The sequence below is a fragment of the Platalea leucorodia genome, assembly GCF_965183815.1.
Source record: "Platalea leucorodia genome assembly, chromosome: 7".
Classification (NCBI taxonomy): Eukaryota; Metazoa; Chordata; class Aves; order Pelecaniformes; family Threskiornithidae; genus Platalea; species Platalea leucorodia.
Window position 1 is genome coordinate 42,957,287 of NC_138829.1, and position 25,685 is coordinate 42,982,971.

At 43.3% G+C, this 25,685-nt stretch overlaps 2 protein-coding genes across 4 annotated transcripts in view; one reads left to right on the forward strand and one right to left on the reverse strand.

The window, feature by feature from the left end:
* Positions 1 to 4,338, forward strand: part of SPTBN5 (spectrin beta, non-erythrocytic 5) — a 104,902-nt gene extending 100,564 nt beyond the window's left edge. For all 3 annotated transcript variants that reach the window (XM_082317938.1, XM_082317939.1, XM_082317940.1), the window contains 6 exons: positions 223 to 294; positions 1,812 to 1,898; positions 2,315 to 2,406; positions 2,600 to 2,685; positions 3,159 to 3,294; positions 4,074 to 4,338. In XM_082317938.1, coding sequence (XP_082174064.1) covers positions 223 to 294; positions 1,812 to 1,898; positions 2,315 to 2,406; positions 2,600 to 2,685; positions 3,159 to 3,294; positions 4,074 to 4,248 — 648 coding nt within the window. In that variant the 3' untranslated portion in view covers positions 4,249 to 4,338. The remainder of the gene's footprint in view (positions 1 to 222; positions 295 to 1,811; positions 1,899 to 2,314; positions 2,407 to 2,599; positions 2,686 to 3,158; positions 3,295 to 4,073) is intronic.
* An 11,791-nt stretch (positions 4,339 to 16,129) lies between these two features.
* LOC309593038 (cytosolic phospholipase A2 beta-like) overlaps positions 16,130 to 25,685 on the reverse strand; it is a gene marked incomplete at both ends in the record, with an annotated part of 29,193 nt that continues 19,637 nt past the window's right edge. Inside the window, 5 exons of the mRNA XM_082317123.1 lie at positions 16,130 to 16,374; positions 19,757 to 19,943; positions 20,487 to 20,653; positions 23,715 to 23,900; positions 24,531 to 24,635. Of these exons, the coding sequence (XP_082173249.1) occupies positions 16,130 to 16,374; positions 19,757 to 19,943; positions 20,487 to 20,653; positions 23,715 to 23,900; positions 24,531 to 24,635 (890 nt within the window). The remainder of the gene's footprint in view (positions 16,375 to 19,756; positions 19,944 to 20,486; positions 20,654 to 23,714; positions 23,901 to 24,530; positions 24,636 to 25,685) is intronic.

Consider the following 25,685-nt stretch of genomic DNA (forward strand, 5'->3'; position numbering starts at 1 on the left):
GTGTATCAGATGTGTGACTGCAGCCTAGAGAGGATTTATAGCTGTGCTGTGAATGTAAAGGCTGGAGGCAGTAGAGATCAGTTTCTCTGTGTAGAATTTATCTAGAAAGACCATCAGAAATTGTAACATGTGTTTAATTAAGGGCCATTTGATAGTTAATTAAGGGTGTGTTTAATTAAGGGCCATTTGATAGTTAAACGGCAATGTTCTTGTGTGTCTCAGGTTTCTGCGAGTCTCCAGCACATGGAGGGATTCCTAGAAAAGAGAGATCAGCTCCTTCCAGGAAGACAACAGGTAGAAACAAATGCCATCACTCTGGGTTAATTTATGTTTCCTTGAGTTATAGTCCAGATCTGGTCTGACTTCTTCAGGATAAACTCTTGCTGAAGAGGAGCTCAGGACTGTGGGTTTAATTCAGTTACCACTAAAATGCATGAAGAAGTGTCCACTGACTTTGGCAGTACCTGATCAAGTCCTTAAAAGAAAGAGACAATGGAAGTTTTGCCTGTCATGGGAATCATGCAGAAAAGGGTCTGTCTACATTTAATGGATTTATAAACCAGAGCCTAGGCTGTATGAACATGTTAATTATGTTCCCCAAGTTATAAATACAGGTTTCAATATATCAACTGAATTGGGAAAAAAAAAAATCAATATTAAAAAAAAAAAATATACAAGCTTGTATCAGCATGGGATGGTTTATTGGCAGAGGAAGACCTCATTCCCATGCTCCCAATGCTTATAATTTCTAACTGTGCTAGAAGAGAATTGAAGTTTCTGTTTATCTTTGAAGAAGTGGTTTGTTTAATCCAGGGCTGAATGAAACTGAAATCTAAATTCTCATCCTGGGAAAGGATTTCACTTCAGGTCAGTAGGCTAATGATCATAATAGAGCAGGAAATTTTCTAATATTCGCCACCAATCTGTAGACATCTGAGTGTTTACTGAGGTATTGCATGTAAACAAGTTGTCTTGGGTTGTTTGTCCCATACAATATTTCCTCTGAAACTTTTAACTTGAAAGACCTCTAAAGAATTGAATCTAGTATGGACTCCACCTTCTGGAAGAGAAATTTATTTTTTCCTGTCTTCTGGATACACTGAATTTAGTCTGCTATGACACTGAACTTCCATCTTGCCAAACAAGAAAAACTATGACTTATCTTCCTCAGGACTTTTTCCTTCCTTTTCTCTGAATGACCAAATTGTCAACTTGATTCACTGGCATAACAAAATAAGAATATACACAAGTAATAGGATCCTTCATCCAGAAGGGTCTCATGGCACTAGGCTAACCTTTCACTGGTACATAGTTGGGGTAGGAAATAGCAGCTGCTTTTGCACAGTGTTCAGTAGCATTCCACTGGGGTTAGTTTAGGAAATGAAGAAGAATTCAGCAGCCACATTAGATTGGAACCACACACTTAACAAAACTAGACTGTGACCAGCAGGCAAGGGCCAGCGTTCCAGCTGGAAAGAAAGTGCAGCTTTTAGTGGCCAAAAATAGACATAACTTTGATTACCCACCTTCTCTCAAAGATGTTGCTGACCACAACATGGTGTAGAGCTTGCTTGCACCATGTTATATCATTTGTTCAGTCATGACTCACAGAGATACCCTTCCTGAATCACCCACACCAGAAACTACAGCAGGTTCTGTTTTTCTAGGAGATAATCATGACTAAGAGAGCTTCTGTGATTATAATCTGGACAGCTCCTGGCTTCCTGTGGAAGCTGCACATGAAAGATTTCACTACTCCAATAAAATATATAGCTAATAATTGGATTTTATTACCATTTCTATTCATGTAGCCAAGCTCAAGGTCTTGGAAATCCTTCTACGTAAAACTTGATGGATTAAAGCTTGATTTCTATAATGATGAAAAAGAAGCATCGAAGGTAATTTGGTTTTTGAATCTTTCTAGTAATCTCTGTGTTGACCTATCTAAAAATGCATTTAAAAGAAAACAGAGTTACATTTGCTTTGCTTTGGGGCTGGGGTAATCAGTTCTCTTTCAAATGTCAGCTGAGTGAAAATTCAATAATTGTTCAACTGATACCAACTATAAGGCAGAATAATAAGCTTTCAGAAATTTTCAAACATATTCCTTAAAAGAAGTATCTTATTCAAGCATTGCCTTCAAGATGTAATGCAGTAGTCCATTGTTCCTCTGTGGTTCTTCCTATTCAGTGATCCTAGTTATAAAGCAGAAAAAGATAGTACGGGTGTGTAGTCAGCCTGCAGGTTGGTATGGAATTGAATCCTAGCAGAAAAGACACAGAAGACATTTTGTTATAATTTCATCCTCCTTCAGAACACATCCACACTCCTGTCCCTCAGCATTCCTGGCGCCAAATGTGAGAAGCTGGTAAATTACATCAGGAAAGAGAACACCTTCATGTTGCGGTAAGTCGTACGGAGAAGTATGCTAATAAAAACCTACACAGCTACCTGTATGGTTGTATTTGCCTACAGTCACCTAAGACTGTATTTTGTTAGGAGGCATAACTGAAATCTTACAGTGCTTGCCCCACTCATAAGGACAGCAGGTATAAGGCAAGGCTAACTAGAATTCACCTTCTCCTATCCTTATTTACAGGCTGAGAGATGGGGCAGAGTATTTCTTCGCAGCACCTTCTCAGTCACTGATGGAGGACTGGCTGCAATCACTACAGAATAATATAGGTACATTCTCACTTCCTTCAAGAATGAACTGTGGTTTTATCAAGTGATGGTGAAAGATGAGAGAATGAGAAGGTGTCCTTAGTCTGGGGCATTTTGAGCTGTCCTTTTTGCCTCAGTTAGACAGCAGTACACATCACCTGCCACCTTGCAATGTAATGACCTGGCAGGAGAATGCCCAGGGTGCAGCCTTTCAGTTGTACTGCAGTTGGCATCAGGTTATTCCCAGGGAGGGGCCTTGCCCAAGGGCTGCATTCGTCCTTTTATTAAGGAGTTACTTTGGATCTTGATCAACAGCTTTTCTTCTGAATCTAGATCTCTTTCTGGACACCTCACTAGGCAGTGGCTTACTGGAAAGGAAGCCAGAGCACAATTATAACAATGATGCTCAGAGAAAATTGTTATGGACGCAGAAATGGCAAACTCTGCCTCTAACTACTTCAGAAGGTTTTTATTTGTGTTCTTTGACTCTGCAGGACACAGTAACAGATCACATTCCACAATGATGCTGCAGCCTTTTGCTCCAAACACAGATACCTCCCAGACAAGACTGTGGGACTTTCCAGACAGAGACTCTGCTGAAAGACTAACCAGCAAAAGCTCACTCCTGAGGTAGGGGCTCTGTGCCGCGAAGCTGAACTGTTATCACTGCTGTTTGCGCCTAGGTAGCAGTCACCTACAAACGGAGAGTGACCTCAGAACAAAAAGTCCCGCTCCTTTGTCATTAATCCAGTAAAATACATTATTCTTGAGTATGACCCTGCCTCAATTAATTTTTGTCATTTACAATATGCTACAGCCAGTTTTTAAAAATGGGCCTCACTATAGTCAGCCATACCCTCTCTGTGGTTGGTGACTTAAAATTGGGACACCCAGAGCCATTCTTGTATCACCCATTGTAGGCACCAAAGTTACTGAAATAAAGTATCTATCTGATCTGAAGACTGGGTTACCTCTATGCTCAACAGAGAGAGACTTGTTCCAATAGATGAGGGAATCAGAGCAGGAGTCTACAATAGGTGCCTTGGATTTTCCTCTGAACATTCGCTCCAGCAGGGTCTGAAAGGACCAGCCTCCTAATTTAAGGAGCCAAACCAGTTGTCTAAAGTTGCACTGTTCGAATACTTTCCTCAAAGTCTGTTTTGAGAATCCAGACACAGGCATGTAAAACACAGCTGCAGCCAAATTAGGAAATTTGGCCTGTAGTGTAAATCAATTTTTGTTGCATTTGGAGTCTGAAAAATCTTACAGACTATGATGTGAAATCCTAGTCCCTCTGCCTGGTGGACTTTTGCTGCTGAGCTAGATGCCTAACAAGTTCTTACATATACACAGTTACTTAAACTCCTCTAGATTGTACCTGATTATCTGGTGATGCATGTCGTTGATAGGAGAACACCTTCCTTCAAAATCAAACCAGAGAGAGAGTCTGCAGAATTTCCCAGAGATTTTAAGGAAGATGGGACTGCAGTGACACGAGCCTCCATCACCACCCTGAGCCTAGAACAAAGTGGTAATAAAACAAAACTGCTTCCATCTCCACTAGAAGCAGGAAGAGAAAAATGACATTTGCTTCAATGAATACGAGACCCTTCACCATTATATCTTAACCCAGCCCTCTGGAAATGTATTGATGTGTTTTAAGTTAATCACTATCCTTGGAACTTATTTTAATTATGTATTAAATCTAGTAAAGCCATTAACTATAATTAAACAGGACTGCATCTGGCATACTTTTGTGTATAGACTGTCATTCATCATATCACCTAAGTGATATTTACTCCGAGTTACCTAATGGGAGAGCAGAGGGACCTTTAAGCCACACAGCTCAAGTGAAGTGACTCTGTGAAACAGAAATGGGAAGCACTGAGCAGAGCTCAAGGTGCAAGCTGTGAGTGAACAGCAGCCACCTGCAAGTAGCTTTGCAGATATCAACGGATACGATTTAAGAGGGTTGGGCAGTCTGTACACCACAGAAGGAGAAGTCTCAAAGGGAATGTTTGTTGTATAATTCCTGCAGTGTTTCATAGTCTCCACAATCTTTCATTTTTACAACATATTAACCAACAATTCCCTAACTATTTGCCAATTCTTTCTGGATGAGGTTACCAGGAAAAAAAGTCCTGCAGAGTTACTAATTTTTAATGGAATCTGAAACTAAAATAATGCACGAACAATCAGTCTTTCAGTGTAGAAGGAGAGGAAAAGCAGGATAGCAAGGAGGAAGTCTAGTCCCCAGGCCACTGCTCTCAGAAAGACCAAAATCTAGGTTGATTAACCAGCCTATTGGGAAGCCAGATTGCATAGGAAGTATGTAAGATAGCCTTCTGGGAAAATGCGGGTAAAGGGAAAAAACATGTCTAATAGTACGTTATCTGTATGAAGTCTCTTGTTCTCGTTAACGCTATTGGCCTTTTTCACGCTTCTTAAATTCCTATAGCTGAACAGGGTGTCAAGTGCACACAAATTACCTAATTTTTATGTCCACAGTGCACGCAGCAAAGTCCCAGCATGATGCAGCAGCAGCAGCAGTGCCATAAAGACAGGTGACCACATCAGTAGGAGTCTGTTCTTTTTAGCAAGTAGTATAATGCTTACTTTGAAAAGATACCACTCCTTGGGCTAAACACAGAAGTGTTGGTGGGATGGGACCTCTGGAGGTCTGTAATTCAGTGTCTTACTCAAAGCCAAATAATCATCAACACTAGATCAGATCAGGTACAGTTTTGTCTAGACAAGCCTTAAAAACCCTCTGAGAATGGCAATTCTACAGTCTCTCTGAGTGACCGTTTAGTGCTGCTCTACTCTGAGTGATTTTTTTTCCCCAAGTTTCACATGAACCTTCCAAGCCAGGACTTGTGCCTGTTGTCCCCTGCTGTGTCATATACTATTGCCAAGAAGAGCATGGACCCATCAGCTTTGTACCTGCACTTCAGCAGGCGAAGGTGCTGTCATATTGCCTTCTCTTTTGCCAGACTAAGCAAGTGCAACTCTACCAGTCTTCCTTCATCGGCTGTGTGCCCTCAAACCCCTGATCATCTTGGTAGCCCTCCATTACACCCACTTCAGTCTCTCTGCTTCCCCCTTGAACAGGGCATCCCCAGACTGTTCACCATATTACCTGTATGTTCTCATCACTCCTGACTAAAGGGGTCACACCCCTGACATAGCTCATTATGCGGTTTGATTTATTTGCAGTGCTTACTCATACTGACCATGGCATCCACTGTAACTGCCAGATGTTTTCAGCAGAGCTGCTACTCAGGCAGTTGTTGCTCAGTCTGTGCTGACAAAGGGGCATATTCTGCACCGGGTGCTGAGTTTTGCGCTTTTCCTTGTTCAACTTCATGAGATTTCTGTTAGTCCAAACCTCAAGTTTTCTCAAAGCCCTTCTGGATTGAAGATCTGTTATTTGTCATGTCAGCCACTCCCTGATTTTTTTAGTATTGTCCTGAAATGTATGGAAGATGTGCTCTGCCTCGCTGTACAGCTCACTGACAAAGTCGTAGAACAATATTAGTCACAGTATTTACACCAGGATACTCCATTTGTCACCAGCCAACGTCTAGAAGTCAAGCCATTAATTGTTGCCATTGTAGAAGGCAGCTCAGCCAGTTTTCAAGCCATCTAACAGTCTGTTTATCCAGCAAGACTTCCACAACTTCTAAATGAGAATGCTCTTAGAGACAAGGGACAAGCCTTACTAAAGCTGAAGAGTATTACATCTATTTTTCTCCCCATGACCGTATACCCAGACATTTCACCATGAAGGCCAATGACATGGTCAGAGCCTGATGTCCCCTTAGTAAATCCGTGCTGAATGTTCCTGATTGCCTCCTTGTCCTTCATGTGCTTGAGATAAAGTCCAGGAGGACTTGCTGCATGACCTCACCAGTGGCTGCAGTGAGGCTGATTGGACTCCTGTATAGTTTACGAGATCCTTTCTTGCCTTTATATCGGATTGTATCCCATCATGAGAGACGTCATCCAGCCACCATAATGCTTCATAGGTAACAGAGCAGCAGTCTCAGAGTCACACAGCCTGCTAGTCCAGCACTTTACTGAACATCTAACTTCTTTAAGCAGATCCTGATTTGTCACTTCCCCAGTGCTGGATCTCCCAACTCCTTCCCTAACCATGCTGGTACACACAGAGGCCTGGGACCAGGCTTTGCCTATGAGTACTGAGAAGAAACTGAGAGAGTACTGCTTCAGCCTTTTCCATATTGTCCATCACTAGGTTTTCTCCTCCATTTGTCTCCCTAGCGGGAGACAGAGCAGAGAATCGGATCAAATTAGAATGAAAACTTGGGCAATAATGCTATGAAATTGCTGGACTAAGTGTATAGATATGTTGAACTGAATCTTTTCCTACAGGGGACTAGACAGAACTGTCTTGATGGACAGACATGTGCGCACACACACATATACCTGCACACGTGTGTACTTGTGTGAGGAGAGACCCATGTTCCAAACTCGCCATCCCAACAGCAATGCTGTTGCTGTTGCTAGGTCCTTCTCAGTGGCTAAGGCTGAGGACCTAAGTGTAAAGATGAGACCCCACACTAGGTCACTGACCCCAGTTAAAGAAGTTATAGAGCCTGATAGAATGGTGGAGAAACAAATGAAACAAAAAAATGTCTTTAAAAAGTTTTTTTACTGTGAAATAAGACCATGAACTACAGGAATTTTTCTGGATAAAATGGTCTCATTCCTTTCACAACACTGTTGTGCTGGAAACTAGATGGCAAGTCAAAAGTATATACCAAGAGAGACGAATGATCATCTAATCACAATGGAAGCAATTTGCAGAAAAATGTTGTCACCATTTTCAGAAATTGAACTGTAACAATCCAGATGACCAGAGCTGCAGGCCTGTGAAAGACTTCAGTCTTTAAATTGTTTGAGCTTGATACTGACAAATGAGAGGAATTAGCTGCTGTCAGGTGTCTACCTCACTCCCAGGGATCGTCAGTCATGCCAAATTGCATTACTGTGGTCTTAGATGAGATCAGACTAACTGCAAGCTGATCCCCAGTCTCCACAGATGAAAGATAATTGCCCTTAATGCTTTGTCTCATCTTATGATGTTTTCATGCTCTATTTTTGCCTTGAGGTGCTGATGTAAAGGACCCATTGAATCGGCTGTGCAGCTAGGGCAGCTTCAGCGTAACAGATTTTTTTGTAGTGCTCTGAATGGCACTCGGCGAAGTCACAGCTATCAAACGTAAGCAGTAACCTCACTCTATCCGACAAAAAAATCCCTTGGCAGCCACCTGAGCGTCACTCCTGGGAAGAAAGCAAATAAGAGAGCATTTATTTCCTAATAAAATGAACTTTTCAGGGTTTGCCAGATTCCTACAGGGAAGACATTCAACCTTCCAAAAGTGATTCACACATTAGAAATGCAAAATGCCACGGAATTAAATTAGTGAGTATAAGCTTGTCTTTCTGCACCTGCCAATGTATCAGTGCACTTTATGCTATTCCGCTCTAAATCATTTTCAACAATAAAAAAAATAATGGAAATGATCATCAGATCGGGGTGGGCTGTAATTTTGGTGATTAAAAAGCCCTTTACTAAGAAAAAGTCACATTTGCAAAATTATTTTTGATAAGCCACAAATAGTCAATTTTCAAAGGTAGTTTCTGCAGTTGTTTCAGAGGGGTTGCATCTACCACCATAATGGGCAAATAAAGAGGTAAAACATCTCTTTTGCTATTTGCCAGAGGGGTGGGAGAGGGAGGGCTTGAAAAAAGTAGCTCATGAGATGGAAGCCTGTCATTAGTATATGTAAGCATTTATTGCATTATTGCAAACGTTAACTGAAGAATGAGTGGGGTTTGGGGTTCCAGGCATCCACACCCACAGGTAAGCTGGGGCTCACTAGCAATTATAGGGGCAATGCCTTAAGGCGTTTTCGATTGTAATGTAGGTCTCTCCATGATTTTCCTAATAGGAGAGAGGTAGTGGCCGGCTGATCTCACCAGCTGGATTGCCCAGTCCTCGTGCTTTTACCAAGTTTGGCTTCCCAAAGCAGACGCCTCATGTGCCGTGTGATCCCAAATGAGGACTCCATCCACCTCCGCACAGCTCTTGTTTCCTCATCCCCATACACCTACATTTCGAGTCCCGTGTCCTTACCTGCACAGCTAAGTCCTGGCACTGCGCAGTGCACTGAGGAGGCAGCTTAAGCGGCTCAAGCCATTGCTTCCCGCAAAGGCATAAGCTGCCGTTGCTCAATAAGACTCTCATAACTGCCAACAGTAACTGTTGAAAGTGTGGCTCTTAAGCTGGGATGCACGTGAGACATTTCAACATTGTTTATCCCAGAGAAGCTTTCCCAGCAGAAACCCCAAGGAGGCTGAGAGGAGATACACGCTGCGCTGTACAGCAGCAGGACCTCCCTCGAGACGCATCAGCAAGAAGGGGATAGTGCGCTCAAAGATGAAATTACCAGACTTATTTTGACATATATCTTCCGACAGTGCTGGCTGCCAGGAATCAGCTAGGAACAAACTGAAGCAATGTCACATAGTTTTATATCTCAGGCACTGAGATCAGTTTGGCTTTCCAGTCTTAACCTGATTGTGCTCTGTGCTTGGATACTTAATTCTCTCCTTCTCCCTCCTGCAAATAACTCTTTTACCTTCAGGAACTGGTTTATATCCCATGAATATGGATTGTATTTTCTGTTAACAATGTCATTACCATCATTAAAACTGCTGCTTACATATGCCCATGGCTCTTTTAAGGTTCTGCCTGGATTTGTCGCACTGCAATATACACTGGTCAGAAGTTTATCATTACGTACAGTTACAGTTTTATGCTACTTGTAGTACTCGTATCAATTAATTAGTTGTGAATGCTTGAAGCAGAAGGCTAAAATTCTTGTGCAAGGTATCTTGCTGCCTGAATAGAGTATATTGGCATTAGCATTAAGAGACCTGGTCACATAGGATGACACCCAAACTCATCCACGGCAGGACTATAATATGGAGTTGTGTGCCATTTCTGGGAGGGAGGACTCTCGCCTACTTCCTCTCTGCTATGGTGCTGAACAGTAAATTGTTCTAAGGCTTTACAAAAACCCTTGCGTCCTTAAATACGGGGCATCGTAGAGGTGCAATGAGTTAAATGTTTATTACACATTTCCGGCAGGGAAATCCAGGCTAGATACATGCAACTGCTCCAGTCCTGGGTTCCCACAAAAAGAAAATTCATGCTAACTGTTGTTCTCGGAGGGTGAAAGCCAGGAGACACAGATTTTGTTCTTCCAAGGACTCTGAGCAAGTGAAATGAAGAAACTCATGGAGATGCCAAACAAGCAAGTCCCCCCCATAACCCAAAACAAAACCCTATCTGTCTAATATAATTCAAAGTTTATGAATATCGTGTTTTTCCCCAGAATATCTTTACATGCCTTAAGCTTTCCTACTTCCCAAGGGAAGATCTGCAAGCAGAGCAGCGAGCTCTGCTGACCACCCCGATGCCCTAATTCCTGCCCAGGCCCAGCCCATGGGTGTCCCTGGAGGCCTCCACCTGGCACAGGTCAGTCCTGGGGCACGTTACCAGCATTAGTCATGGCACAGCACAGCATTCAAACCAATTAAAAATGCTGACAGGGCAATTTAGTAGGATTTTTTTTTTGTACACTGTAGGTTAGGCAGGTTTGGTTGTTTTGGGAACTGGAGCTTTTGACCTGAAATGGATGTTATTCTTTCCTTCCCTTTTGCCACCACAAAACCAATTTGTCTATACACCAGGGCTGCTCAAGGTAATTTTTCTCTTAAGAGGTCCTATCTGAATGGTGCACTACCAGCATGCTATACCTGCAAAGTTTTAGCAGCTGTGGACAGCCTCCTTTCTCTTCAAGAGAGGAAAACTCAGTGTGGTTTTAGAAATGTAGCCCCTCCCCACGAGCAGAGGCGCAACTGCCAGTGCTCTTCCAGGGAGAGGTCCAAGCCTGGAAGAAAAGCATTCAGCACAGGGCTGCTGGTGGCTTTGTGTTGTCCTTTACTGTGCCTCGGCCTGGATATGCAAGAGGATTCAGCTGGAATTTTCATCTTCATGTACTTCAAATCCTTATGCCTAAGAGATATAATAATATGGCAGGCATGCAATTAAAGCTGGCATGCATTTTTGTCCAGAGACCAAACACTCTCACGTCTGGAGGTCCACCCCCTGCAATGGGCTCGCAGAGAGCAAGGTTCAGCTCTGATTCTGAATTCGCCTTTGTCACCAGTCAGGATGAAGCAGAGCAGATCCAAAAGGGAAAGAAAGAGACTCCTGGTGCACCTCAAAATAACATGCTGTTGGGACTGTTCACCTGAGACACAGACTCGAGTCCTGCCATGCCAGACTTAGCCCTGGCTCCTGAGGCTAACGAAGGAGTGATCAGATGAACCCTCCAGCATGGGGGGATGGGGGCTGGTTAGCCCTTTTTTGCTTAAATACCTATCTAATGGTGAAAGCATTTGGATTTTAGGCTCCACTTCTTAAGGTATGGTGCTATCGTGAGGAAGAATATCTTTTTTTTTCCCCTACTTATCCCTGTTTCTGAGCCAAAGGAAAGTTACCTAGCATGAAGCTGAGGAGAAATGGCATGGTTTTTTTTTCACCCAGGACACTGTAGTGGCTGGGGTTTTTTTCCCTGACAGGTGGAAGCTAAAGCTTCAAGTCCTGAACTCCTCTGACAAGGCCTTCAGCCTTGGTCCCTTTTTAGCCAGTCTGAAGCATGACTCTTGCTCTTTGCTTGCAGTCTTCTCTGCATTGACTAATTTTCCAGTGGGAGGGAAGGAGAGTGCATAACACCAAGTTTATGTAAATACTTTATGGGCACATGCAATATCCAGAGCTTAAATTTCTGTTCAGACTGATTCAGATCAGTCACTTGCATCCAACAAGGTGATCTGATCATTATATTTTTTTGGCTGGTCCAGCTCTCTCATCTGCTGTACCTCCGCTGGAGCTGCTGCTGTCACAAAAAAATACAGCAAATGAAAGTAATGGGAAGCTGGTCTGTTTTCCTTTATTGTTGATCATTTTTAACTGCTTTTACAAAATAATTAAAACTTTCTTTTTTTTTTTAAGCTTAGGTATTTTCAACTCACCATTTAATTGATAACAGTAAAGTTCAGTGAAAGGCAGATTTCTGTACACCTTTAAATCACCAAGAGGCAAAATAAAGCTGTGCCTTGGCTGTGGCTCAGTACAGCTGCCTTCCTACCCTGCCTTGTGCCATTCCACTGAAGAGGGTTTTACCACAGGAGGTAGATTTTGTTCCACCTTTTTCCAGGCTCTCAATGCCTTTGTAAAGCAGAACACCTTCTCTCTGACTTTTCTACCTGATCTTGAAACCAGGGAATGCCTTCCAAAGTGCTCAGTGGGCATCTAGCATAAGTACAACTGGGAAATGTGTAGTCTTGTGTTTAAGCGCATGAAGACTTTCATGGGTCTGGTCCTTCGTTGCAATGTTTTATTTTTAATTAATATATTATTAAATGGTTAAAAGACACAAGCAAGCAATTTCTATAAAGAGTAGCTAACAGTTATAAGAACAAACTTTTGTTTCCTTTGTGTTTGGCAGCAGATTGCAAGCTCTGTATTTGTGGGGGTTTTCCAGCAAAATGTTCATCTGGGAGCAGTGATCTGGGGTTCATTTCGGATGAGGTTTTTCCACGCATGCATTCATCTTCAGTGGTTAAGCAAACATAATGCCAGAACAGCAAGGCCCAGTTTGTAAGCATGCCATGTGCCTTTTCACACATGCCTTTTTACGGTGAGACGCAGAGGAGAAACAGCTTTCTCCTCGCAGTGCCTGCTTGGGTTTCATGCACGCTCAAACAGCCATTCAGCAGCGTGTGCCACAAGGCCAGGCAAGACTGGGGACAAGGAACAAACACACAACCTTTGGGAAACAAACACACAACATTTCAGTGGTCCATTCCCCTAGACTCCATGTACACCCTAAAGGAAACAAGGATCAAGGAGCAGACCTGAGTGCAGATCACCGATCAGCTGTACGCCACTGCAACTATCCTCTATAGTTTTGTGGGTTTCAGGCTGTGCAAATTAGCATGCTCTGAACCAGAGCCCATGTGTGCTTTTGGGGACAGCATGTGCCAGCCACCACTTCCCAACAAGGTGCATGGATAAGACTGTGCCAGATGTGGGTCCTGCCACCCTGCAGAGTCCTCCAGCAGCCCTGGCCCTCCCAAATGCACTCCAGCTCCTCCTGCCACACCGTCAGGCCAGCAACATACTCCCTCAAAGTCATGCTACAAAAACAAAAAAACCCACCAAAACAAAACAAAACAAACCACTCTGATGGGCAATGATACAGCCCTCACATAATTTCAGGCTCTGAAATGCAAAAATATATTTTAAAAAAACTATTATCATTTAAGGCTACAGGGGTACCACATGGGGCCCCAAGGAGATCAAGGGGCACATGCTTGCCCATGCCTCTGGGCTGCAGGATTAAACAGCAGTCCCTGGCCCTACTTTAAGTGTTGGTACAACCTTGGGTGACAGTTCTCCTGGCCAAGGGAGAGTCACACCACCTTCCCTACTCACAGCTATTGCCCTCACTCTACAACAGGGTTTAACAGTCCCTCAGAAAAGTTATCCTCCACTGACTGTGGGGTTTTGAGGCTACCTGTGGCTTTTTTGGCTTTTTCACATTTTATTGGGCATTTCTGTTTGCATTAGCAGCCCTATGAATGCACCAAACACGCCCCAGTTATCGGTCTGTGGAGCACCTAGAGACCTGATTTTCTCAGCGTGGCTGAGGCACGTGCTGCCAAGGTTCACGAGGGTTACGGATCACTCACTGTAGCCCATGAACAAAACAGGGATATCTTTTTGCAGCAGCAGAGCATAAAAATTAGGTAGATGAGGTAAAACAGTGTTCTTATTTACAATATGGATGATACGTAAATGAAAGGCAATTGTACAACAACATTGGTGGTCTTCTCCTTGACAAATCTGCTCATCTCAGCAGGGGCTGCCCTGAATCTCTGTTCCTGAAGGCCAAGTCTTCCAGCTTCAGTTAGATACTGGTTTAGTGTCAAAAGAAATCCCAGTCTGTTGTGGAGAACACCAGTGTCCTTGACTGAACTGAGTCCTTTAACCACTGCAGCAGAAAAGCCGCTATTGGCTGCTATTACTGGGACTCCCCACAAGCTGTTCAGCCCCCAGCCTTCTCCTCCAGCTCAGCCCTTTGCACCTCCTGTGTTACAGCTTAATGCTGGAAGACACAAGGAATAATTTGACGCCCCAAGCGCACCAACGCAGTGAGGGCACGGAGACGGGCAGCGCGATGGCATCACTCACTCCTTGTCCATCCTTTCCGCTCCCACTGCCCAGCCGAGGCAAGCAGGGGGTCAAATGCTGACCAGCTGTGGGGCCAAGCGCTGGAGCCCGGGTGAATCAGGGTGCATCAGACCACAGGACATGGGAGCACGCAGCCTCTTCGCAGTCAAGCTGGAATCAGTTTTTGTTCTGTGCAAGCGGGTTATACGAAGGGGTTCTTTACAGGACCAGCCAGCGGAGCATGAAAACAGTGCACACCCAGTGCATGTGCGTGCACACAGCCGCATGTGCTTGTATGTGCATACACCTGCATCACGGCGTATTGTGCCAGGGCATGCTGCTCTCCTACGTGAAGGTAACAGATCCTGCTGGTAGGACTCTCGCTTCTGAGATAGCCCCCTGCTGCCATCTCACCTTTCAACTCAAAATGTCTCTTTCTTTCTTTCTTGCAGCCGGTATCCAATTAGTTCTTAGCTTCTCATGGTCTGAATTCAGTTGTACAGTTGCATTCCAGCTGTTAAGACTCCTCAGGTTTCGCATGGTGTTCCTTAGCTCAGTAAATAAGCATTGTACAAGGAATATTGCTGAGGCTTATTCATTGCCATTGCTTGCAGCAGAAGAAGCATTTAGTAGATGCAGGTTTCAGGCAATATGAAGCCTTTTGTAAAAATGCTCTCCCTCTGAGCTTGAATACTGTCTGCATATACCAAAAAGGCAGGCCCCTGTTTCTTTTTCTTTGTCTAATTTTGGATTTCAAGTAAAACTAATTCTAGATATCACGTAAATTTCCAACACAGAAGAAATGTATAAGATTTTCCGTGGAGGTCCCAATGAATATGCTGTGTTTGGATTAAATAAGCCAGAAGCAGGTCCAAATCCTTCAGTGCTAGGAAGTCTGGAAACTTCTCTGACTTCTGTGGAGCTCTGTTTCATATTGCTCAGCATCCTTCCCTACCATCTTTTTTACTATAGTGGAGGGCTGTAAAGATGTTCGAAGCTCCTAGTTCAAGGCAAAGTCTCTCACTGCACTCCAAAGCAAATGAAAACCAGGCGTCATTTTTCCAAATATTCTCCTCCAGCAAAGAGGTGTGATAAGGAATTTCCTTTTTTTTTATTTGTGCTCTATTTTAGTGTAGCACCTATTAAAAATACCTTGCCTATGATGTTAGGGATAGAAGACTGTAAAGGGAAAAAATCTTCTGGGTGTGAAAATACAATGGCTATGCACTCTGTTAGTTGTGTTATTCAACATTCAGCTTATGTCTCAGTCATGATTATTAAATTAAATGTACTTGAGTCTATGGTAATTATTCCCCTGCAGTTTCTGGTATCAAAAGCTTTTTTCAGGCTCTTGACATTTTAATGCATATAGGCACTACCCGTATAAATCAATATAACCATTCATGCCCTATGCAGAATTTTTCCTCCAGCCAACACTCAAAAGAACCGTACTCGCTCTCTGCAGCTAATGTCCTCTCTCCTTGAAATGTAACTGCCCCCCTCGTGGCAGTCTGGAGCAGCATCTCTGTGCCAAACTCTTGCAGGGGAATGGAAAAAAGGAATAATTTCTAAATCAGCAAGGGGAATCGGCCAGACAGAATGCAATTGTCCACGTTGCAGTTTGGCCGTTGTTCACAGATATATATGACTCTTTGGCCTGACTTCAAAGCTGAGCCCACTAATTCAGTGCAAATTCTAGTAGCTCAGCCTATCTGAAAATCTGGACATTACTGAATGCAAATGGCCAGGACTTGTTTTGTAACAAAGCATTGAAAAGTCACCGACAATGGGCTCAGTAATGAGGGGACAGGCACATATGAAGAACTATCACTATCACCACCACCATATTCTGTAACATTGGGGAGATCCTGGAAGGTCTCTGCTAACCAGGACCCTAATTCCTTAACAAGTAAGACCACAGTGTGAGGCTCTCATGGTCTGAAAACTTGGGGGAAGGAGATTAAGTAAACCCTTTTGAAAGCTAGGAACTTGAACAAGGCAAGATGAGAAATGTACAGGTTTCCTCAGTTTCCTGCAAATAATGAACACTGTGATGTGTTGTAATGTGACTGTGACGTGTTGTAATGTGACTGTCGTAGCCTTCAGTGGGGAACAGTGCAAGAACTCAGCCTAGGGGTATCCAGCTCCAGAGTGGCTGGGGAGACTCCCAGTCCTGCCACTTCTCCTCCGTTCTATGGCACTCCGGATTGCCTGGAGGAGCAGGTCTTTGTTATTGAGGATGTTGTATTTGCTCAGGTTCACGAGTTTGTCAAAATTTTCAGAGGAGTAGATTAGCCTAATGAGGTAATAGGGTGAGCAGTTGCTGTCCAGATTTACTTTGCCTTCCTCCATCTCTGAGAGACAGCGCTTTACCCCTGCAGAGAAAGACAAAAGCCACCACAGTGAGCTGAATCTGGAATACAAAATATACAGTGTCGGAGGGGACTGATCTACTTGGCAGAACCCACTGTTAAAAATAGCTTGCAGGAAAGATTGCACCCCCCCCAGCTTGAAAGAGCCGTTCCTGGTCAGCTTTCCCAGCCACTCCTCCTTCTCCCTCCTGCTAAAGCTCAGATCTGTAAATCCCTCAGCAGGGCCAGCAGGAATTGTTACCTTCCCCTTCATCCTCCCCTGCAGGCAGTCATTCCTGGGCAGCATGCCCCTGGGTGCACATCCCTTCCCAAACCCTATAAGTCTGGCTCTCAGACAAGCCACACACCTGGAACACCTTTCAAAATCCATGATCAGACCTCGATCAGCGGTGGCAAGAGTGTATCTGCCAGCTAGAGCAAGTGGACAATCTAGCACATACAAGGAGGCCTTGTGATGCCAGCCACGCAGGATTGCCTCTTGCAGAGTGCAGAGGTGCAAAGGAAACAGAGCACCCCACATCAGCCTCTCATCCTTCAACTCCTTCAACTCAGCCTCAGGTTAACCAAACCTCTTGGAGCTGCCAACATCCACCCTCCCTGTTAGGTCAATCTTTTTGCTTACAAGGACACCCTAATTACCTCTACCAGGGACCTCAGCAGCCTCATATTTATGATTCTACAAAATGTTTAGAGCTACATTTTTTTCGTCTGCTTTTTTTACCTATCTCCTTGCAGTCTGAACCAAATATGCCCAAACCACCAATGTATTGTGAGATGACTGTCAGCAGGGCTACAAACAGACTGCTGAGATATTCCTTATGATGTCTACCAGAACCATGTGAAAATGACACATGAATTTTGCTTGAGACATAGCAGGTTTTAGTCTAACCTAGCAGTTTCTGGACAGTGTGATCTCAGGGTGCTGGGCATAGGCTGTCACTAGAAGTGGCTGTATTTAAAAAGTCCAAGTTTTGCTTCATTGAGCTTCCCAATATTCAGAGAGCCGTATTATCTGTGCTATCCACATCCAGATACAGCTGCATCTGCCTCAAGCACACAAAAGCACAGTCTATAGTTGCGTTGTAAATGGGCACTTCACAAGCTGATTCTCTTTTCTAGAATTTAAATAGTTAAAAGCAAGAAAAATAAGTACCCACATTCCACAAGGTGTCTCTCAGCCATCTAGAAATGAAAAGCTCCACTGTTAAACTTGAAATACATGCAAGCAGGTTGCCAAGGTCCCTCCTCTGCCAACCACCCACATCAGTTGCTGGCTGTCAGCTTGATTGATGAATCACCGGCTGCTCAGAGACATGCAGGTAAGCATCACAGCTCACGAATTTGGGCCTGGAGCACTGAGAAGCTGCAGCAGCTGCTTTGCTCTGCATAACTTCACCCATCTTTCATTCAGAGAAATTCTAAAACACTCACCTGTTTTACCTGCTAGCCACAGCTCAATGGCCGCATCTCACTGCGCGTTGCCATTTGGATTATCTCCAGCCTCCATCTAACAACCCTAGTTCCCTCTACTGGGCATCTCCTCTGTTCATCCATAGAGTTTCTAAATGTGATTTTATTGGTGTTATCTCTTACTGCACGTATTCTCAGAGCACTGGTGAACATCATAGCAGAAAAGGAGGTCTACTTAACCTGTTTTGCTGCTGTTCATAACCTTCCCCAGATGTTCCCTCAGAGACATCCATTTTGCTGTGGTCCCAGTACCACATATAATTTGGGGTAAAGCTGGAAGAAGAGTGAATGCTCTGTCTGCTGTGTTGAGCAGTAGCGAGGGAGAGCAGAAGTTCCCCATGGCCTGATAACTCAAAAGGTGGTGTGTGAGATACTTCAGGGTTCATTGCTGTAAGAGCTCCAGCACAGAGGAAGGTCTTAGGTTAAGGAAGTCAGACAGCAGAGGCACCAACAAGGTAACACCTGCCTGATTTTTGCAGAGTATCCCACAAGCTGTTGGAAAAACCTAGTCTATACTGAGGCTCTCTTGTTCTAACATGGCCTTTTCTGCTTCATGCCTGCATTCAAAGACAACACCTGCGGGCAGACCCCACTGCCCAGGCCCTGCTGGGCCTCCATGCAGAACCAACCCAACCGCGTATGTCCCCATAGCAAAGCCATGTCGGTTACTGAATTCCCTGCAGAAAGGGAGGTAGCATATGAGCTGTGTTACCTGGGAAACTTGGGGTCTTGCTGTCTGTTAACCATGTGCACAGGGCTGCCAAACTCATGTGCAAAGCTCTTTAGCAAGTACAGGACAAGGCCGTTCTCTGTGAGCCAATACAGGCTTTCCCGTGTGTACACCACAGAGTAACAGAGCTTTTCTGGCAGCTCTTTTTATTCATTGTCTTTTAGTAAAGGAAGTAGCCTCCTTCTCCCACAATGCTTGTGCCAACACCATATCATGGCTAGGCCAAGGTAGGACAATCAGTAACTTTTAGGCTTCTTACCCTTATGCCAACTAAACATTGCATTCTCTCCACCTCCTACTATTAATTTTTCTGAACATGTTCACAACAGAATTACTTGACCCAGCTGTTAGCAGCCATGTTCCTTCTGCTCTGACTTGTGGGCCACAAAGATAATTCTTACTATTGCTGGAGAGACTTGCTAATTCTCTCCATCTAGACGGTGGCTGGCACAAAGGCATGAGAGTATGGGAGAAGCAACCAGTGCCCAGCCTGCTTGCTTACTGCTAGGTCTTAAATTGATAGGGGGAAGATGAGGGAAGAAGCAGTTGGAAGATGTTCTCGGTCTCTTCTAGATCGAGGAGGAATTCTGGCCCTACCTTTTCCCCAACATCTGACCATTGCAAGTGCTGCCTTCTCCAATATGCCTCTCAGTGTGAGTTGTGGCTTAAAGCCTTGTTCTGTCCTGTGTCTTACTCAATATCATTGAGTGTGCTGTGGTTTGCTAACCTGCCTCTTGAGCAGTACGTGGAGGCTAATCAGTAGAGACACGCACCTGCCTCAGCTACCTCTGTCGCATCATGGTTTACTGGATGAGAGATACAGTTTCACTCTGTATATGGGGAACATAATCCCAGTTTTGGTGAGAAGGTTACCATGACTAGGTTAACAGGGAAAGAGTTGACACCTCTTTCTCTTCTGCCATGATGGAAACTCATGTACTTTGAGCTGAATGCAGTAACCTAAAGCTGGCCTGACAGATGAGTGGGCATGCTCGTTCATAGTCCAATGGAAGAGGCAAATATATGTCTATGACCGTGATGAGTAGGAGCCAGGATGGTCTGACTCACACGAAGGCTGTGCCCTCGCTTAAAATTATGGCTACAAAGGGCAAATAAGATCCGTGCTGTGGAAAGACAAACGGTGCAAACTCAACTAGAAAGTATAGTTCTGTTGACTGAACTTACCGGGCTCCTTGAATTCCTTAAAGGTGTCATTCACCAGGGGGAAATGGATTACTATGGGTGCTCTGGGGTCCTCTGCATCCGAAAACACGTAACATTCCTTTGGGTTCTTCTCTTCTTCTTTACTTAGCTCCACTTTGGGGAATGGGATTTTTTGTATCTTGCAATATTTGTACGTCATCTCTAATTGCTGTGGACACAGAATGTCATTGCCTTAAAGCTAACACTAAGACAAGAATCAGGTTTACTGAGGTATCATAGAAATACTATGGCAACTGAATTCAGTCCCTAGAATCACTTTGCAATGAATGTGTAGTCCAAAGTAGACACAGTATAACCCTACTTTCTGCCACCACTCACCACAAGTCAGAAGATGTTTCTTATCACCCTATTATGTTTTTTACAGCTAGAGGGAATGATGAAAAGCCACGCTTAGAATTTGTCATGACGACAGACCAGGAGAGATCAAGGTCATGCCTCCAGCAACCAATCGTTACTGCAATTCCCTGAGGATCCTAGGAAGTGTATGCTGCAATCCATTACAGACAAAAGAGCCTAACAGTTTCTATAGTTCTGGTCTTGAAGGAAGTTTCCTTCCTCCTACAAGATATGGTGACTGGTTTGCTCTTGAGTATATGATCCAAGACTTAGACAGCCACTTACTTAAAAGTTTTAATAATACAAGAAGAGTTTTACCAGGGCTGCAAGGAGCAGAGCATGTTCATCTTCTCACCTTGAACACATTCCCCAAACCATAATCGAGTGAGATAATGACATCTACATTCCTCTCTGGCTTGAAAAGTGCTGCACCACTGGTGTTGATGAAATAGCCAACATCTATCAGGCAAAGATATTTCTGCAGTGGTGTCAGATTGTTAGGGAAAGAGTCCAGCACAGTGTCTGAAAAACATTTTGAATACAGTTAGTGGTGCATTGGTAGGAAAGGAGGAGTCAGTAATTCTGTCTGTGCTACATGTTAAGGGCAGCCCCTTGGTTGCCCTCAAGACCAGGCTCACCTCCCTCCATAAGGCGAGCCCACAAACGTGGCCCCAGGAGCACGCCCTCCAAACTGCACGTCTGAGCACATCGGGCCTGTTCCCACACTCCCCCAGGCGCACTCCCAAAGGCAGGCTGGGAGGCAGCCAGGCAGAGGACAGGTGAGGCACAGACTCCACTGGCCTCACAGCTGCTCTGGGGAGTGACTTTTCACAGAATACAGACTTTAGCCGACTTTTTTTTTCCCCTAAGAACTGGGAAAAATGCAAACAACAAAAACAATTTCACAGTGTAGCAACAAATCTAACAAATGCAGTACATCACTGCACTTTTGCATTGCTTTTTTTTTGCTTTTGCATTCTCAGGATTAAGACTCCTCTCCCAGGGTGAAAAATCTGACTTCAACCTGCTTTCAGTGATCTCCCATATAAATTATCTTAGCCATGCTGCAAAAAAATACCATATCATGCACACAGCATCCCCTACGAACAGGTTAAAATATTGCTTGAATTAAGTAAACCGCACATTAACGCCAAAGGAGCCAAAAGGGGATTATACCAACTGGCAAGTTGAGATCTAAAGCCAGTTTCTGATAGCTAGACTCTTATTTCTCTACTAGCAACCTCACCAGCCTGCCCTGTAGACAGCAAGTCCACTATTGTTCCCCTGGTACCATTTCTAGTCCCATGGAAAGAGAAACATTTTGCCATGGTTTTAAATATCAAAATAGTGGTTTAAGAGTGTTCCTCAAGTTCACAAAATGACATAGCAAAGCCCAGAGCAGACCCCTTGAGCCTTAAATCATTTGTGCTTAGGTATTTTAAGAAACTGTTAATCACAGAAATACTGCAGGTAAGTTCCAGCATTTCACTTCTTTCGATCTCTCTGCCTCCTTGGCCTCATTCTGTAGTGTTGATTTAAACCATGCAGAATAACTCTAGCTTGTTCCATAGCCTGGAACATTTGACAGCAGCTTGAAGCAATAACTCATATTTTTTCCATTCCCTCACTGTCAGGTCTTTACAAAATTTTTGCTTATTTTAGCATTCGTGGCTGCTGGGAATTCACAGATTCTGCTGTAATGAGAGACATTTGCTTGCAGTCCCTCACAGAAGAAACAGAGTGTACTTTTTAGTTTTATTTGGCCTGGTGAATATTTTTAGTTGAAATTCCGTTACCGCATTTTCTTATCACAGAGATGAAACTGTGCAGCATTTATTCGTGGCTGGATATGTGAATTAGAAGTACGCATTTCCTTGGGAGAGTGTCTTCTTCCATCCCACATCCAAAAAGGGACTTTAAAGAAGTCCGGCCTCAAGGAATTCCTTGAAAGCATGAACCGTACTGTAAATGCATTACACTAATTCCAGGCTATGAGTTCTCAAACTTCTCACCAGGAAAATCAGGCTTTTCACATGGCATTTAGTCTTGTTTTAATGTGTCAGATAACCTGAGCTGCAGGGAAGCCTTTAAAACGCAGCTATATCCTGGAGACTTCACCTACCACAAGAAAGACTATCATTTCTGCTCACAGAGCTGGCATCTCCTCTTGCTCCTAGAGATGGATTCATACCTGGTTTTAGCTTGATATCATGCACGCAGCCAAGAGAGGATACGAAATCTGCTAATTTTTCCCACTCCAGGCTTTCAGTTTCCCTTTTCCCACTCCAGACTTCATGCTTTGCACTTATTTTACTTTATTTGTAGAATATGTACCCTGAGGTATTCTTAGTGTCCCTATGCTCTCTTCCTCCAAATCGTCCTTGAAATCTGCTTCTACCCATTTGCCTTTACAAAATTGCTAGTCAGCAAATGTAAGGAAAATTATTTTTTTTAACATTTACCGACTGACAATTTTATCCTTCATCCACCTTCTTAAGCTACTCACTTGCTCCTTCTCTCACCCACCCTTCTTATGCTACTTGTTTTCTCCTTCTCTCACTTGTTTTCTTAGAGCAGACTCTTTTAGGACACGGACTTTTTGCTTACTGAACATTTTGAAAGCACTTAGCACACTGTGGGCTCTGCCTTAATCACAAAAAAGCTCCACTGTCTCTTGCCATTATCAGCAAACCATGTAGCAATGGCAGCCCAGGACAAAAAGTGTTGTAACTTGCATGAAGCAGGGGAGAGAAAACACAAGTTGCCAAAGAGAAGGACTCACAGGAGGCAGAGAGCACGTGTTTTCTTGCTGAAGTCAGATTAACCTTAAGCGGGGTCCTCCCACGCTGCTACCTGCTCATGGAATAAATGAGGACGCTGGGATTACAGGAAGATTTGTGATGCACAACACCTCAGCTCCATCACGTTGCTATCATTTCACAGATTGTTTCATAGATTTTGAGGTAAAACTATTATGACTGTTTACTTTGCCTGTCTGCAGAGTGCAGGCCATAGAAAATTGCTGTTCAATTTATACATCAAGTATACACATTCTGTTTGTTTAATATATACAGTCTAAACCTATGTGGCTTTAATTTTCTGTTGCTGAATCTTGGTACTTCTGTTTCTGAGGGGTTAAAGAGAGGTCTATGGATAGATAAATCGTCAGGCAGAAACACCACACATATGGGCAACCACATGCTTGCAGCCAGTCCTTTCCTTCATCTGATCCACATAATAACCTGCTATCTTCTACTTCCAGTATTACCTTTGCTTCTTGATCTCAAAAGATTCTACCCTTTCTGAATCTTTTGACTACTGTACCTATGCAAGTGACAAACTTCCTGTAGAAAAGCATGCTTTGACACAAATTACAGATATCTTCAGGACGTGAAAGAGTGGCCCATGGACTAGTTCATTTTAACCTGTTACCCTAAAGAAGCAGACACCATGAACATAGTTCCATCTCAGCAGATTTCCAAACCCTGAGAAAATATCTCTAAATGTGAGATTCCCAAAGGCTAAAGAAAAAAAAATCTGAGATGTTACCTGCACACTGCAGCTAACTCTTTGTTGCAGTTACCTTTCCATTCAATAAATTTTTTCTGATGGATATAATCCTTATGAAATTCTAAGCCTCTCAGGAAGTTATGAGACTTTCCCAGTAGTGGACGTTTGGTCATAATGTCCTGAAACATTTCATACAACTTCCCTGACAAACAAGACGGAGGCTCGATGACAGTGACATCATCCTCAGGGGAATGTTTTTCTGAAATAGAGAAGGAACTGTGAGAAAAAACATCAGCAATCTGTTCGGCTGGGCACCTTTACTGGCTAGCTGCCCTTGCTGTCTTCCTGTGGGTCCCTCCCCTCTCTGCTTCTTGCAGTCTGCTTGAAAACATATGCACATGACCAATCCCATTTAAACAAAGAGATATTTGGTTTTGTTTAAAGCAAGTACAGCTTTTGTCTTTTACTCTTTCAAATGATACACTGGCTTTGTCCTTTTGCCTACAAGTAAAAGCCACCCTTCTCATTTGCAGTCATGGGAGGAGTCATTTAACAGACCATGACCAAATTTTAAATGAAAAACATTTGTAACTAGCATGAAGGGTTAAAAATTAAATTAAAATAAAATAAAATAAAATAAAATTAAATTAAATTAAATTAAATTAAATTAAATTAAATTAAATTAAATTAAATTAACACATCACATAGCGATCATTCTGATACAGGTGAAAATCATGCTGGGAGATCCACAGTGAGGCAACACAACATGCAGCAATTTAGGGAGAACATGATTATTCACAAACAGTAGCAATAGTGTATCTTTCTTAATCTTTTCCGGAATAGGAAGCACTGTCTGGTCAAAAACAAATACTGATTTTGAAAGTCTTACCTATATCTACCATATCTTTGGCCCATCGTTCCCAGAACTCATTTGAGTTTGAGGACCAGTACAAGCCATCCAGCAAATTCCTAGTAAAGATGTTTGTCCAAAGACCTGCAAGTCAAACCACATGGGAAAAATACTGCACCACCACATGTTAATCACTGACTATTAGAAGTATCCATGCTACATATTACTGGCCCACGTGAACTGACCCTGTCATGACACAGCTCAAGCAGTAGGCCTCACAGAGTTCAAACATAATGGTGTTAGCACTTCAGTGCTCCTTCTCAAGAGATAACTACACACAGACCATTCACTGTATAGTACAGAGTAAAAAAATAAGAGGTTTCAGTCACCCAAATGATGTTTTAGAGTGTTTACTGTGTACTTGTGAAAGAAAGCAGGCTTTGAAAGCATACTGAAGCCATATAAGCATAAGGCCCTTCTTTAAACTGATTTATCCTGTAAATTTATCTAAGACCCATTTTTTCCTTTCAGGCATGTTTTGTTTCTGTGGAGTTCAGCTGGTCCAGGATCAAAATAGAATTGGCTCCATATGTGAGTCTGCTTTTGGAAAAGAAAGAACTATCCTTTGTCATTAAGCCCCATGCCAGGTACTCACATGAGGAACAAATTCAATCTCTAGCAGACTTCACAGTGAGAGAAATACGATTTTTGTCTCCACTGGACCCTTGGTTTTGGTATCAAAAGCTAGAATTCTGACAAGGATTTAAAATCTGCCTGGGGCAGATGGATTCTTCTGACTAGATGCTTTTCCCCCTTTCTTTGCCTTTAGAGGCAGAACACCAGTCAAAGCAGTTGTTGAAGGTTAAAAGGGCTTCCTTCATCCTTACGGGCAGCGAAGATCAGTGACACCATTCTCAACCCACAAAGCTCAGATGGTTTTCACCTTTGTGGGTTGTTCTAGATGAGCTACATTTTATTTTCAGCTCCTTCCAATTCTACCCCAGCAATGCATTGTCTAGAAATACAGTTGATGAAGTTGAAGAGCTGATGACTGGTCAGGGAAGAAAGGCTTATTATTTCCTCAACTTGCCTTCTCCACCTTCTTGTTTGGTTCAGAAAATGGGAAGGGGAACCATGCTGCAACTTTCCCAAATCTGCCCAGATTAAAAGGGAGAATAGGAGGAAAGAAGCTTT